Genomic DNA, 15632 nt, shown 5'->3' with positions numbered 1-15632 from the left:
TTGAAATAAAGTAGAAATGTGTGACCTCTTCCCCCAAACTTGTACTTACATTCTATAAAGTAAGTCTTTTGTACTAAGAAGCAAAGCAAATATTTCAAAGAAAAAAAGACATGGAAAATAATGTCCTGAGCTCTTTCATTACCAGCATGACCAGCATTGACACATGTACATTTTGCAATGCATGTCAGAAAAATGAAACTCTGGGCCACTATCAGAAATGTGGGTATGAGTTGCTTAATTTTTATGCTTAAAAAGGACTACAGAAGTTGGTTGGTCTAATAAGGAATTTCATGATATTTGTATACATGTTTAAGCAGGTCAGATAATATCTGTAACCTTTAAAGTGTTATGGAATCCAATTAATTCAATCTATACATTTTACTGACATTAAATGTTTTATATAAAAAAAACTAATCATTAAAATAAAAGCATTACCCATGCATATGCCTAATAACAGCTCATTCTTGTAGTCAGTCTCTTATGGTATTACTTCCAAAGGAATAATGTGATATGGAAATAGGTAAGGACACTTTTTTCATATATAAGCTACACAAGCATGTATATTTACATATAAAAATGAAGTGTTGGATTGAAAGATTTAAGATATATTGATAAGATATATGCTACAGATGGGAGGAATATTAAGAACACTGACTTCTTAGCATAAATGTTATAATAATATTTAACCCTTTCAATAAGCCTTTAAATCATTCTACAGACATTTATAACCAGGAATCCTGGTTTTCTCTGTTTAATAAATGCAAATTCACTGGAACACCCCACCCCCCAAATTCTCTGATTAAAAAACTCAAAATCTGCAATTAAAATGAAATGCCACCGTATACATAGGTATCAATTGAACACAATGTTTTACTGATCTATTTACCATTTTAGGAAGCCTACCAGTGCCTCAGTCATTATAAATCAAATACATTCTAAATATCTATATATTTTGGTATTTGATTTTGGGTTTTATAACATGGAAAATCAGAGCTCCCCCTGCCCCCTTTGCTCACTGGGACACAGTTCCAGGCCCCTCACTCCCCAACCATACCCTCCCAGCCCTGCTAATGCCCCTCACTCCCCACCCACAGACCCCTACCCCCCAGCCCAACCAGAGAGGGCCCTCAGCTGCCAGGTCTACAGGGCCAGGGGCTAGGTCTACAGCCCCCTGCCGCCCACAGCAGCACCCAAGTCCCGACTGACGCATGTGGCACCTGCCTCGGAGCCTGGCTTCTCCTCCCCCATGACTAGCATGGCCATGGTACACAAAAAACCCAGATCCCTGCTAATAACACACGCATTACCATCTCCCCTTTTTAATTAATAAATGTGAGTATAAGAAAAGGGGGTGGGGGAAGAGAGGAAAAAAACACATACTGCCCAAGGGAACAAGACAAGTCAGCATAGGACCAGAAGCAGAACACATGTGTTCCCATCCCTCTATGCTGTCTCACCGTAACTTAATATTTCCTTCTAATGATCCCTTCCCAATTACCTTACAAACAGATACTGAACAGTTTGATAGTAAAAAACATTTTCAGAAAACATAACACATCACATGAAAACAACAGTTGACTCCAAAAAAAAAATAACAAACAACTCTTTTCTACCTTATTATTTCCTAAATGCATGTTAATTTGTAAGGAAGTGAGAAAAGAATTGCTCAGTAGGATAAGATGAGAAAAATAAGACACAGATGCCTTGTAGGATGTACAATCATAGTTATTTTTAAGTCAACAATGGTTTGGAAGCAAGGGGAAGTGGAAGAATATTTTCACCCTATTAAAGGAAAGTAAAAACTCCATCGGTCAAGTCAAGTTAGTTGAGTAATACTTAAATATGCCTGAAATGGTGTCTGACACACTCATGCAATCAGAATTGTATTACTCAAACTTTGAAAAGCAGCTTAAAATATTTTCTGAAACAGGCTACATAAACCCACTCTCTGTACCAATAGAAAGCCAGCTGCAGAGTATGGTTTGTTCAGACAACAAAGAAAGGTGTGTATTTTATTTTTAAGTTATAGGATTTGTCATGTACCAAGTGAAGATTGCTATCCTGTTTTTGATAAACATCAGCTTCAGACATCCTGTACCCAAAAGATTGAGCCATGTGATAAAATAAGGAGGATATACCACAATTTGCCAGCTGCGGTATATTTGGCAAAACATAATTTCAGCTTAAATAGCCAAAGCAAGAAATGTCTTCAGAGACAATTTTCTGCTAAAATAGTAAGTGAGGCACTAGAAAACCAACTCCAAAGAAATTTCTATAATGCAATATAACTTTTTTAATATTGACATGAAACAATCTGCAGTATTGAACATTTTAGAACATAACAGTCATTTTAAATCAGGTATTTTTTTAATACAGTCCATGAAGATTAGTTATTTTATTATGTATGTAAAGTGACTTCATGAGAGGGATTCAGCAAGAAAGGATGTCTTTCATATTTGTCCACATGAAAGCACAGCTATTTTTGCTATGCTTCTTAACTAAGGACCCTTCTACGAATATTGCTGAATCTACTTCGGTTGCTGTTGAGCTCTCCCCAAAGTGTCAGCATTCCCTCTAACGTGTGGTAGCTAGTGAACCCCTTTTTGAAATATGCATTGCATAACGTGGATCTTTAGACTTGCGCTACACAGATGTTGCAACTGGACATACTCCTACAAGTAGCTGGAGTCTGCACCTGTGACTTGAAAAAAAGGCTGATTAGCTAATGTTCAGAATAAGACCAGGTACCTCAAAGAAACAACTACCACTAATACTGATGAGCCACCCGCTATTATGATCAAACACAACTGAGGACCAAGGATACAATAATACAACGTATTCTGTGTAAACAATAAAGGTGCCCACAAAAAGCCAAAAAGCAGGATCACAACCTAAATCATTGGCAAAGCCAGCTTGATTCCTTCATTCCTACATTTTTCACATAAAAATCTGTATCCTCTTCAATTAGGGAACATGGTGGCAAAACAGTTAAAGCACGTTGCTACTCCCATGATGCAAGTTAAAGCCTTGCAGTGATCTCTGGCCTTAACCATGCCTTGTGTGCCCTAACCATGCTAGCCCAATGGGCCACTAGGCATATGAGGACCTTTGACCTCTGTTGCACTAATTTAAGTTCAGAATGATTCTACTGACTGATGGATTTAGACCATTAACTCATCCATTAATCAATTATTTACACAGTGCATGTATCCTCACATACTTCTTCCCCCCTCCAAATATCCTCTTTTACACACACTGGCTAACAGACCATTGCTATGGATAATGGGAAGGTAAAGCCTATGATAAAGATAACTGAAAATGTGAGGCACAGAAGAGTGGGTAATAAAACTTGAAAAAAACAACTGGTGATGACAAAACACATGGTCCTACATTTCATATCAAAGCTTCCTTCACTTGAAGCCTAATTTAATATATTTTTATAAAGTATTTAACTAGTAATCCGCTGCCGCTTCCTTGCTTTACAATTATAATGACAAATCACAGACTTCATAACCACTGCTTTATGCCCTAAATTATTGTAAGTCTTTTTCCAGGAAACAAATACACATTTTATGGGGGAAAATATTTGTCAACACCATTAAACAAAAGTTATAGCATTCAGCCAATTCACTTCTTCATAATAAATGGCATTCTTGACAGTATGAACCTCTATGAAAAAGGAAAAGAATCTGAAACAACAGAAAAGAGAAACTAATTTCCAGTGACAGTCTAGTCTTTCATCTTAAGCCATGCCTTGAACTCTACCTTGTTTAATTATTAAATCAGGAGCTGCTCAGCAAGATCTGTCTCGTTTTGATGGTTCTTAAATTCAATGCTGCTGACAGACTGTGTCCATTTTCCCCCATATTTACTGTTACCTCTGACAAGGTCTGAATGCTAATTTTTAAATTCAACATTCATTAATAACAGAATAAAGTTTTTTATCTGACATTGGTCTTTAGCTCATTCAAGTTATCACTCTTCTTTGTCTTCTCTTAATGGAAAGTACAACGTACCACCTTGGGAGCAACTCTCTGGTTTTAGCTAACAATTTTTTACTTTATAAACTATATACACAATAGATGTACTGCAAAGGTGTCACTACTACATTGTACTATTTTGTATTTTAACAATATACAGTGGAGTCCACCCTAAAGTTTAAGATAGGGAATGAAGAATGAATTGTTTTCTTAGAGTATGCTAACACATATGTTACTGAGGGTTAGTTACCTACTGCTTCTTTCTTCAGATGATTTTCTACCACCACTAGACTTAACAAAAAGAAAAAAAGAAACAAAAAGTGTCAACTGTGTGTAGGCTTCAACACTTTGGGGAAGGCATTATCACTGATGCCAAAGTCAGTACCCCCTGAAAAGCCGCAGCAGTACCTTCCACACATGTGGCTCTCAACATCTGAGACGTGGTTATAAAAATACCACTCTGATTATAGATATCAGATGTAGGTATTTTAACCCTTCATTTGTGAGAAGAGGCCTGAAAAAGATTAAACTGGAGGGCAAAGTCCAAGTACCAATGGAGGTATGCCTTCCTGATGCTATTAATAAAAACCTGAAAGTCTGTTCTGTTTCATCATCCTGATCATCCTTGAAAGAGTATTCCCCCAAAATGAAAAAAAAGCAAAACGAAACAAAACCCCAGGATTTCCTAACAAGCTAGTCCATGAAAAAGGCATTAAATCAGGTAGAGTTTCTTTATGTGTATTTTAAAGATAACGGTAGCTATAACAACTGGATACATCTTTTTAATGAAGTATAAATCTAAACAGTTAATTAACAGGTTTGGTGGTTTTTTTGTCTGGACCAGAAACTGAGTAACACTTGGCATTCTTTGACTATACACATATGTATCTTCATAAAATGGTTTGAAGTACTGTATACTTCAGTTACCATTTATGTTAGACACAAATTCCTGCTTAGATTAACTGCCAGAACATTGTCCTTCACTGGATGATGGACAGCGACAAGAGTGAGACGATTCTTCAGAAGTTAAATTGCTTCTCAACCAAGGGATTTAATAAAGTCACCTACACTGTTGATAAATGTAATGTCACAGTGTATTGTCTGTCAACACTCAAACCATTTTCCCTTTAGGCAAGAAAGGAAAGCCTTAAAAGCAAAATAAGTTCCCTTTAGCTCTAAAGACATTGGAATATTCATATTTTCACAAGTTTTCACAGATACTGTAGAGCCAGTTGAGGAGAAAAATGAAAATGCTGGGGACAATGGCAGGCAGCAGAACTCAGCGATGCACTGTGTTTTTCTAATTCTCAAAGGCTCGCTGATTTGAGGCAGTTCGACTTCATGGCACAGGAAAATCAACGGAGCTGTTCCCGAGAGAGAAACAAGTGAACTAGTTACATTTGGTGATAAATTGATGGCTCATCAGCATGTCCTTAAGTGTAATGTTTAACTAGAAAAAAGTGAAAAAAGCACTCCAGGAATGGAAAGTCAATTTTTCAATGTTTCTGTAAACATCTACCACCGAATCAGTGTAAAAAAAATAACTCTAAGAAAACGACTCTTCATTTGGAAGCATCAGCATATTAAAAATAAGCCCTACGTCAGAAACAAGCAACCTTTTACTTGCCATGGGTTCGAATAACCTGGCTCTGGTCCACTGAAGGCCAAGTGGCTTTGGCAGAGGACTTCCCCAAGCTCATGCTGGGGTCAGGCGGCTAGGAGCTGCACCTGCACCGTTGCGGCATCTCCCAGACCCCAGCTGGGGCATGAGCACAGTACCCAGCTGCTGGGGAGCTGTGCGGGGCCTGGGTATCTGCAGACTAAATCCATACTGCCAATGCTTCTCCCCATTCCCCCTTCCCACTACAGCGGTGGTGTGAGCACAGATGAAAGCCCCCTTGATCGCAGCACAGCTCCCCACTGACTGGAAGCTGTGCTCATGCTGCACCTGGGAAATGGGAGAGTGGTGGAAAAGCAACAGCAGTGATAGCATGGATGTAGGTGGCAGATGCCTGGTCCAGGTGCAGTTCCCCACTCACTGGGAGCTGAGTTGACACACCAGTCAGGGAGCTGGGGGCTGGGAGAAACAGCTGTAATGCACATGTAGGTCCCACTGTGTGGCCCTGGCATGGCTGCAAAAAAAGTCTCCCACCAGTGACATATCACTGAAACCACTTGACCCATGTCAGACCAAAGCTGGGACACTGGGGAGAAGTGTTAGCAGTGTGGGTACGGCAAAAGCTGCCTGGGCCCTGGCACAACTCCTCGATGCCCAGCTCAGGAATGGGCATGAGCCTGAGGCGCAGGCAACACCCTTCAGCTCCACAGGCAGGATCCATTGACCAGATGTGTCCGACCCCTGCCCTACACAGATGTTTAAAAAGAAAATACAGGAGAACTAGAAGACAAATTCAACAATGCTTCGTCTCCACTGAGACAGCCCTGGTGTAATTCCCTGTCCTTCTTCACATTCTCCGGCTAAATATTCTGCTCCAGATAAAAAAAAAAGATACCATCTAATTCATGATGGAAAAGTGCTGATGGATTTCAATGAATTTCATGCAGTCTTTATGTTGTAAGGAATATATTCGGGATTCTGGACTCTCAGAGATGAAGTCTCTCAAATAATACTTCCTGAGCAATGATCCAGTTATTTTTATACTCCCTGCATAAGCTGGGCTTCTCATTATGTATCTTTTGGATAAGAAAAAATCCGAATGGTGAAAGCATTTAATTTATTGTCTATTACAGTCAAGTAATTCATAAAAATATTCTTAATAACATGTCTTGCCCACACATGCACTAAATAAATAAGAAACTGAAAGAGAGTATGGTCATCTTCATGGGACAACAAGCAGAAGCTGAGCAATGAGATGCTCAAGACTTTCATGGATTTAAACTACTGAACATCCTTTCTGGGCCTAGCCACAGAAGCAATAAAATTGGAAACTAACAGAAACAGCTCAGCATTCTGGACGAGGATCAGCAACAGATAGAGAATAGTTGTCTGAGTAAAAAAATCAATGACAGGAAATATTTTCAGAAAACATTTGCAATCTATATTCTGGCTCTTTTTCCAATTAAAAAAGAAGTTAATGGCAAAAATAAATCAGGCTGTCTATTGTAATGAAATGGTCACCTCAGTTACATTTCTCATGAACAAATATTGGCAAACAAGCCTACCACAGACTATATAGCTGTAGGGAGTCTCAGCATAAAAGCCAAGGACAGACCTCTGCTTTCTCATCCTCACTCCTAAAGATCTCTACAGAGCAGACACATTGGTGGTTATAGGATGGGATAGGATGGGTTCCCAACCAAGAACAAGACAGTCTGCTCTGCAGTTTCCTCAGCCGTTTTTCCCCTAACGACATAAAAGGAACCATTCCAACAAAGGAACTCCAGCCCATGCAAACTCACAACTAACTGGCCTTGCCTTCCCACCCTTGGGGGGAACTCTGGGGTCAGTGTCACCCAAGGGTCTTCCATCAGACTTCCCTGCCCCTCCCTCTAGTTAGGACCAGCTGCTGGTCTTTAAAAGGGAAGACTGACTAAGGCTGGAGAAGCTTGCAATGCAGCCAACCATAGTGCGCCAGATTTTATCTGCCAGTGCTACCAACACAATTCTAAAGCCATAAAATTGATTTTAATTTCATTTTTCACTGTAAGAAGCAGGGAAATAAAATTCAGATATTTCTAATTGGACCTTGTGGGGGAAAAAATGCATTACTCAGACTCTGGAACCAAAATAGTGCTACTTCTATTATTGCTTTGCAGAAGAAATTTTATAGTATTCCAGCATGATAGCATAGTATCTGAAACATTTTTCTGCAATACTTATGCACATTTTTGCAGAGGGACAAAACACAAATAAGTCTTTTCAGTCCTGCTTTCCTTATGCACTGTTTTAAGAAATCAAACATGTCAGTATCCAGAGATGTATGAAGCCTGAAGGCTGCAACAAATATTTGTAGTCCTTATCAATTCGCAAAAAACTTACAGTTGCCTTTATCTGTGCTAAGTACTCTGCCTCCATTTTACTAAGACGTGCATTTGTGTCCTCCAGCAGTTCTTGGATATTTTCTGTGTGTTTCTTCTGAATGTCAAACTTTTCCTTCTCCATTTCTGCCACAGCATTGTGAAGCTATGTTTAAAAAAATGTTACCAGGTTATTCACTGATTTAAAAGACTGTACAGCTGGCATTTTTTAACTTGAGAATAAAACCAGGTCATTTTTCCATTCATCATTAAATGGTAATAAAATTTATTGTACCAATATTCTGGAATTTGAAGGAAGAAATAATAATAATAATAATATAAAAAAAGAGTAATGCTTAGGAAAAGCAAAGAAATATAGTCACATGTTCTACAGTTCATTTTGTGATATTCTGTTTATGTTTAACATTTAAACTGATCATCACTTTTCATGTGGAGACTTCTTAATTTATTACTATAGAAACATTTTGTTCCCCTGAGCTGTTTTCTTTACTTTAATTATCCCCATGTCTAAAATTTATGTGGTTTGAAACTCAGAAATACCCACTTACCTTTCTAGGTTAGAAACTTTAAAACTAAATAATACAAACACAAAAAGTTACCTAAAGAGAAATAATCTTATGTCTAACTAACCCGACCCAGATTGGCAACTTGATGATACAACTTTACTGTTTGTCACTTAAGCTGACAAGCTCTTTGCATTCAGGATGATGACCTACCAAAAGAATATGCAATGATGCACAAATGGACAACACTGCAAGCATTCTCTGCATGCCAACGTATTCCAATTTTTATAATTAAATACAAATACCACTCAAAAGTCTCTCTCTTTAGCAAACAGGCTAGTGAAAAAGCAAAACTGGGTCACTCTTCTTATGTGGTGCCTGAATACAAGCTAATAATTTTGAACAAATGATTACTATCATAGGCCAAAATATGCAGTATTGTGTAATCACCATTTCATAGTCTTTGCTGTATGCTGTGAAATCTTCCCCAAAATGGTTAGAATGAAAAAAAAAATCTGCAGCATAAAAATCAGTGTTTCTCAGCTCTAGAATTTTTTCTGAAAAGAACATTTTAGAAATAATCTTACAATAGAAATACAAAGTACCAATCTCGGCTCTCGGGGATGTAAAAACGGTTTTAAAAAAGTTAAAAGATTAACACACAGCAAAAATTTATCAATCTTTCAATTTTTATTATTGGAATGAAGCAGGGTATTATTAAAAGGTTATAAATTCATCTTCTTGATTAAAAACTGGGCCATATTAAAAAAAATCAGAAAATGTTATCGATGACATGTATTATTTTGAAGGACAATCATTATTATTTGAATCAACCCAGGTTTTTGGCTCCAAATCATACTGGATATACAGACTCTGTGGTTTCACAACAGAGCATCACCAAAATGAGCCCAGTGTTTTGTGAACAACTTGACTTGTGCACAAAAAAGGATGGTGATGACATATGTAAGCAAAGATCAGTGTTTATACTAAGGAAAAATGGGCTGAAGGGACAAAGTAAAATTAAAAGTAAAATCATAAAAACGCTTTACCTGTCCATTTTTATTATACTTTGAAAGTTATACTATTAATCCTTTTTCAGAGGTAACATGACTTTTCATATTGCCCGTTTGTTTTGTAGATGAAAATATTTTGTTTGTTTTATTATTTGCATAATGGTATCAACTGATGACAATGACAGCTTTGGGAATAGCACCTGCTAGTTAATTGTTCATGCAGAGTAAGAATGACAACCTCAAGGTCAGGGTATTGTTTTTCTAAAAAAAAGAAACATAAGCATTCTTTCTTCAAGTTCTTTGATACAGTGAAAAACATTTATGAACAATCCCCCTGGTGACAAGAATTAAAAAATAACAAGGCCCTTTGTTCATAGGTATAGGCTCCAAGAAGTAAATGAACACCACACCTATAAGGGAGGTGCTATGCACTTTCAGCAACCTTTTCTTTTTCAAATGGCTTATCTGAATATCTTTCAATATTCTGGAGTCAGAGCCCTATTGTGATAGATGCCTTTCAATATCCATTAGTGCTGCCTTAAATTGAAAAGTGAATTGTTATATATATTTTTATTTGCATGTCTGTATACACTTATTTATTCAAGAGAGTCATTGTGGCAGTGAGAAGCAACAGTTCACCACATTAAAATTCCAAACCAGTTAAAAGGGGAACAAGAAGAATCCGAAGGACACCTTTAATGGCTCCTAGAGGTAGATCGACTGTCAAAAGGGTGACATAGAAGCAAAGGACAGCCTGCAAAAAGACTGGCATTTAGTCAACTGCTCTTGAGGGTGACATCTCTATATAGCATTTTCAGCTCAGAGACAGGATGTAATGGTCACAGGTACAAAATGAAATAATAAATTCGGCACAGGCTCAAATTTACCCAGATCTCTTGTGTGACAAGTCTGCAAATTAAAACTAGCAAATTACACTCCAGAAAGGAAAAAAATAATACAAGGAAATAACTTCAAAAGTGATATATTTCCTTTTTATTTTTTAATGAATTGTTATCAAGTTGATGAAATATACATTTGATCTTTCTATATTTTTACTGACAGAGGTCTTCAGACTTAAAAAAAAAATAACGTGTTGTTCATTACCCTTTTTTCCCACTCGTTGTTCAAAGAATCTGTGCTTTGCTCACACAACTTCTTTAATTCCACAATCTGCTTTTCCTTTGCTTCTCTGACAACTTGTGACTCGCGAACAAGGGTCTGAACTGTCATAAAATAAGAAAATCAATATACCAATTCAACAAATGCCATTAGGATTCTTATGATGTTGGCAACATGCAATCAGATAACTCCAGTCTTTTAGCTAACCCTACTTTCTAATAATTTCCTGCTCTTAATAACATTTTGTGCCTGAGACAGTATGTGTGTGCATGCATGTATACTTCCTTACAAATGTTTTATTTCAATTCTATGCCATAAAGTTGAACATTTAAATATGAGATGTTCTTGCAACTTTACTTTTTACTTACCTTTTAATCAAGATTTGGCACAATGAATATTTTTAAACTTAGAAGAATGGCAGAAAGATAACAGGAAGTTTACATGGAGTTTTTATGTAGTTTTAGACCGGGGGCAGGCAACATTTTTTGGCCGGAATGCCAAAAAAACCACAATGTCTATCTTTGCTGCGGTTACATGGCAAGATTAACTGCATATTAGTATATTTAATAATCATAAATGTTGCCTTTGTTGTTGTGTATTCCTTTTTTATTGAGCATGTTGCAATGAGAGAGAAAAAAGAGACAAATAAAACAAAGAGGAGAGAGAGAGAAAGAGAAAGAAAAAGGAGAGCAAAGAGAGAACCAGACACACACACACGCACAGAGAGAACCACATGCACAAACACAGAGAACCAGAACAGCCACATACACACACGCATCCAGAACCAGACACATGTGTGCGCACACAGATGCACAGAACCAGACAGAAGCAGACAAACCCACAGAACCAGATGCACAGGCTCATGAAGCCAGGCTCCTGGGCCACTGGACAAACTCTGACCCAACCATGCCCTGCTCCTGCTACAGCCCCTGCACTTCCCCAGGGAGCCAGCCCCCAGGCTGCAGCACAGCTGGCTGAGGCCCCGGCCCAGAGCCTGCCCATCAGCCCAACCATCCACCCACCCCGCACAGCTAAGCCTGCAAAAGGTGCGGCGCTCCTGGCAAGGCCCAGCGCCAACCTCATTCTGGCGGGGGGCTGGGCTGGGCTCGGAGTGGGTGGGAGTCAGGCGGGCTCAACTGCAAGCACTGCTGCAAGCAGACCAGCCTCCATGGCTGGCAGCAGCTATCAGAGCCTGGGCTGGCTGCAGCCAGGAGGCTGCAAACAGCTGCTCCGGGCTCCAGCATCAGCTCCATACTGGTGGGTGCATGAGCACCTCGGAGCAGACAGGGTCTGAGGCAGCACAGCCTTCCCGCTGTCCACTCTGAGGTGCATCTGCAGTCGCCACCAGCATGGAGCTGATGCCAGGGCTGTGGAGCCTGGTACATCTGTTTGCAGCCTGCCTACTCCCTGCTGCAGCTGCCCAGAGCCCAGGCTGGCTACAAACAGCTGCACCGGGCTCCGCAGCCCAGTCATCAGCTCTGTGCCGGCAGTGGGGGAGAGGCCCGGGGCTGCACTGCCTCAGGCTGCTCCCTCACCGTCCGCTCAGAGGCACATGTGCACCTGCCAGTGCGGAGGCTAATGCCGGAGCCCAGAGCAGATGTTTGCAGCCTCACGGCTGCAACTGGCCCAGGCTCTGGGTATCTGCTGCCAACCACGGAGGCTGGTTTGCTTGCAGCAGGGCTTCGTGGCTGGCAGCAGCTGCCTAGAACCCAGGCTGGTAGCGGCGTGCCACGCAAAATGGCCTTGCGTGCCATGCTCGGCACACGTGCTGGTGGTTGCTGACCCTTGTTTTAGACAGTCTTCAAACAACGTTGAGACTGTTTTTGTGGTATTTCTACCCTCTAAATAATTACGAAGAGCTAAACTCAACAATATGATGTTGGGCTAAACTCACTGCTCTCCTGGAAACAGCAGCGTAGAGTGCTATGGATAAACATCCATACCTAAATGAAAAAATTAGGGTCAGCATTCAAATTCAAAGGAAACTGAACATGAAGACCAGTATTTGTTCAGTCATTAAAGGATACAGAATCACCAAAGTGGAATGCCACTCTTAACGTCACCTTTCTTCTCCAGCTTTCTAATAGTCTCTTCAGCTTCATTCTGTTTAGTTTTGTAAAGAGTCTTCAGTACTTCAGTTTCATTGTTCTTTCTATCCAGAATCTATAATAGAAATTCATAAATTTAAACCTGTGAAACACAACCTACAACCAACATGCAATATAATATATGCAGATACCTAAGAATGGAAGAGGAAGTTTTTATATAGAAACAGGTAGCCTTCAAGAGATTCTTCTGCCTCTCAGAAATAATTAACATAAAAAGTATTATATTTTCCACAGCAAACAACTGTAGTGTCAAAGAATGGTTTTAAATGGGAAGCAGGAAGCAGCATATGAAGTAGGGAGCAACAAATGTTAATGTAAATGACCTTAGCATGAACAAAGTGAAGAGAAAGAGAAAAAATGTTATGCAAAGGATTGTCCCTGAAAATAATGATTTTTTCTTTCCGTTATCAAAAACTCTTCACCAACTATATCCAGATTTTTTAAACACAAAAGTTGAGAGACAGACAATGTTCTTTGGATAGATGTGATCTCTTTTATTAGACCAACTAAATATTTAGTGATATCTTTTATTAGACAATCTAACAACTACTTCGTTGGTCTAATAGAGGATATCGCATCAACCCAAAGAACCTTCTCTGCCTGCATCCTTAGACCAACACAGCTGCAACCAACCACCCTAAAGGTTCTGAGAGTAACTCCAAACATATTGCTAAATATTCAACAAATCCCTTTGGGACCTCAGGGAAAGGTGGGGGAATCCATTAACACAATGAAGACAATAGTGAGAGAAAAATCAAGAACTGAAACCTAGGCATTCATTTGATAAGCATTTTAAAATAGGGTAATAGGAAAGTAGGGCTGGAAGGTACCTCAAAAGTCATCCAGTCCACCCCCTGCTCAACGCAGCATCATCCCTGACCAAATCTTCCTGGCCGAGTGTCTAACTTACTTCTGAAAGTTTCCAGGCATGGAGATTCCACAACATTGCTAGGTATCTTGTTCCAATGCCTGACCACCGTCAGATTCAGAGAGTTCCTCTTAAATCTCCAACCTAAATTTCCTCTACTGCAGGTTGAATCCATTGCTTCTAGTCCTGTCCCCTACGCCCACAGAGAAAAGCCCATCACCATCTTCTCTATAATTATCTTTAGGTATTTGAAGACTGTTACCAAATCTCGCCCTCAGTTTTATCTTCTCTATACTAAATAACCTTATCTCTTTTAGCTTTTTTCTCCTAAGTCAGGTTTCCCATGCTCCTGATCATTTTTGATGCTCTCCATTGGATTCTTTCCAATTTGGCCACCTCCTTCTTAAAGTGGGGGGCCCAAATGTGGACACAGCACTCCAAGTGAGGCCTTGCCAGCATGGAAGAGTCACTTCCCTTGATTTGCAGGTGACATTCCTTCTAATACAACTTGGTATATCATTGACCTTTTTTTGCAACAAGACCACACCCATACTCAGTTTATAGTGCATTGCCATGGTTTTCAACATTTTGTAGACTCAAGGCTCCCTTCAATATACTCAAGGCACCCCTCGGAAAATGCCAGCTTGTAGCTTTCACTTTTTTTTAACTACAGAAACATACTTTTTTTCCTGAAGTCAAAGTGGGCACTTATGAGGATGTGGGATTAAATTATATTCTTCATGTATCACTATAATATATAATTTCTTGTGGTGCACACAATTCTATTAAAATATTAGTTTGTCTTCTTTTTATTTCATTTTTTACTGCACCATACAGTTTAATTAGAAGCATCTCAAATTTTCAATAAGTTTCAGAAATATATAAAAAGAAGTTCTGCTTTATTCCACATTTGTATGATGGCAAATGACAATCTGTTCCATGCATTATACAAATATACTTATCACTAAGCTTCTAGAAAACAAGTGAATTTATAGTACTCTACTATGATTATTGCATAAATAAAAATACAATTTGCATATTTCTTGTACATATGGTTACAGTTTATATTTTAATATTATGAACTTAATGTTTATCTTCATGCTATAAATATTTTATACCAATGCCCAAAAAAATCTCATGTCATCAGAGGTGTCCACCTCCAAATAAAATACTACTCCCACCTACTTGAAATGGTTTATATCTTTAAATACTATGATGCTATTTAACCATCTCTAAAACACCCCCATCACGATAAAACAAACTTCAAAAGATGAAATCTTAACAGCAGTTCGAAAAAGACAACTAAGCAAATGAGAAAGCATCTCAGCTATTCCTTATTCTCACAAAGATGTTTCCTTTAGATTCTCATCTTGGCAAGCTAGTTACACTTGCAAGCACTGAGAACAGATGACCCAAATATGCACCTGACCAAATATTAACTTCCTTTTAAGGATGCTTTGATGTGTCATAGTGTTGTGTCAACTGACTTCCTCCAAGTCTCTGACTCAGTTTTGAGGGGGGAAAAAACAACAACAAAAAAAGGGGACATTGTAACACTAAACCTAAATTAGAAAAAATTCTTGTGAATCTGATCCTTTAAGATACTGAGCATTTGACTCTCACTAAGTCCATGAAAATAAAGCATGATTAGGACTTTGCAAGAACCACGTAGGACCTTGCAGGATTTGACCCCACGTGTTAAACACTTGGCACCAAGATAAACAGTATTGGTTGAGAGTCTTTCCTTTAAACTGTTTCCAAAATGGTGTTTTGTAGTATAAGATCAAATCCAATCTAATATAATTGGATTACCTAATTATACAACTGTAAAAAAAAATGCAGATGTAAGACCAAGTGTTATTACTGTACTATATGAACACGCACTGAAAAACTCACTTAAACTATTAAAATAAAAGAAGATTTTTAACTTAAAAAGTTTAACAACTTCTGATAAGAGCTAATGAATAGAAATGTACATACAGAATTCAGAAAAGCTGGAATTTGGAGAAAAATAAGAAGATGGCCTTTAATTAACAATAAAG

At 38.7% G+C, this 15632-nt stretch overlaps 1 protein-coding gene across 8 annotated transcripts in view; it reads right to left on the bottom strand.

The window, feature by feature from the left end:
* Positions 1-15632, bottom strand: part of CEP112 (centrosomal protein 112) — a 279030-nt gene that overhangs the window by 187560 nt on the left and 75838 nt on the right. For all 8 annotated transcript variants that reach the window (XM_090059025.1, XM_090059029.1, XM_090059032.1 and 5 more), the window contains 3 exons: positions 12678-12777; positions 10600-10718; positions 7981-8124 (listed from right to left, as the gene is read on the bottom strand). In XM_090059025.1, the coding sequence (XP_089915151.1) occupies positions 7981-8124; positions 10600-10718; positions 12678-12777 (363 nt within the window). The remainder of the gene's footprint in view (positions 1-7980; positions 8125-10599; positions 10719-12677; positions 12778-15632) is intronic.

The sequence above is a fragment of the Crocodylus siamensis genome, chromosome 8, assembly GCF_052110815.1.
Source record: "Crocodylus siamensis isolate JL-2025a chromosome 8, ASM5211081v1, whole genome shotgun sequence".
NCBI classification, from domain to species: Eukaryota; Metazoa; Chordata; order Crocodylia; family Crocodylidae; genus Crocodylus; species Crocodylus siamensis.
This window is presented reverse-complemented; position numbering and strand designations above follow the sequence as displayed.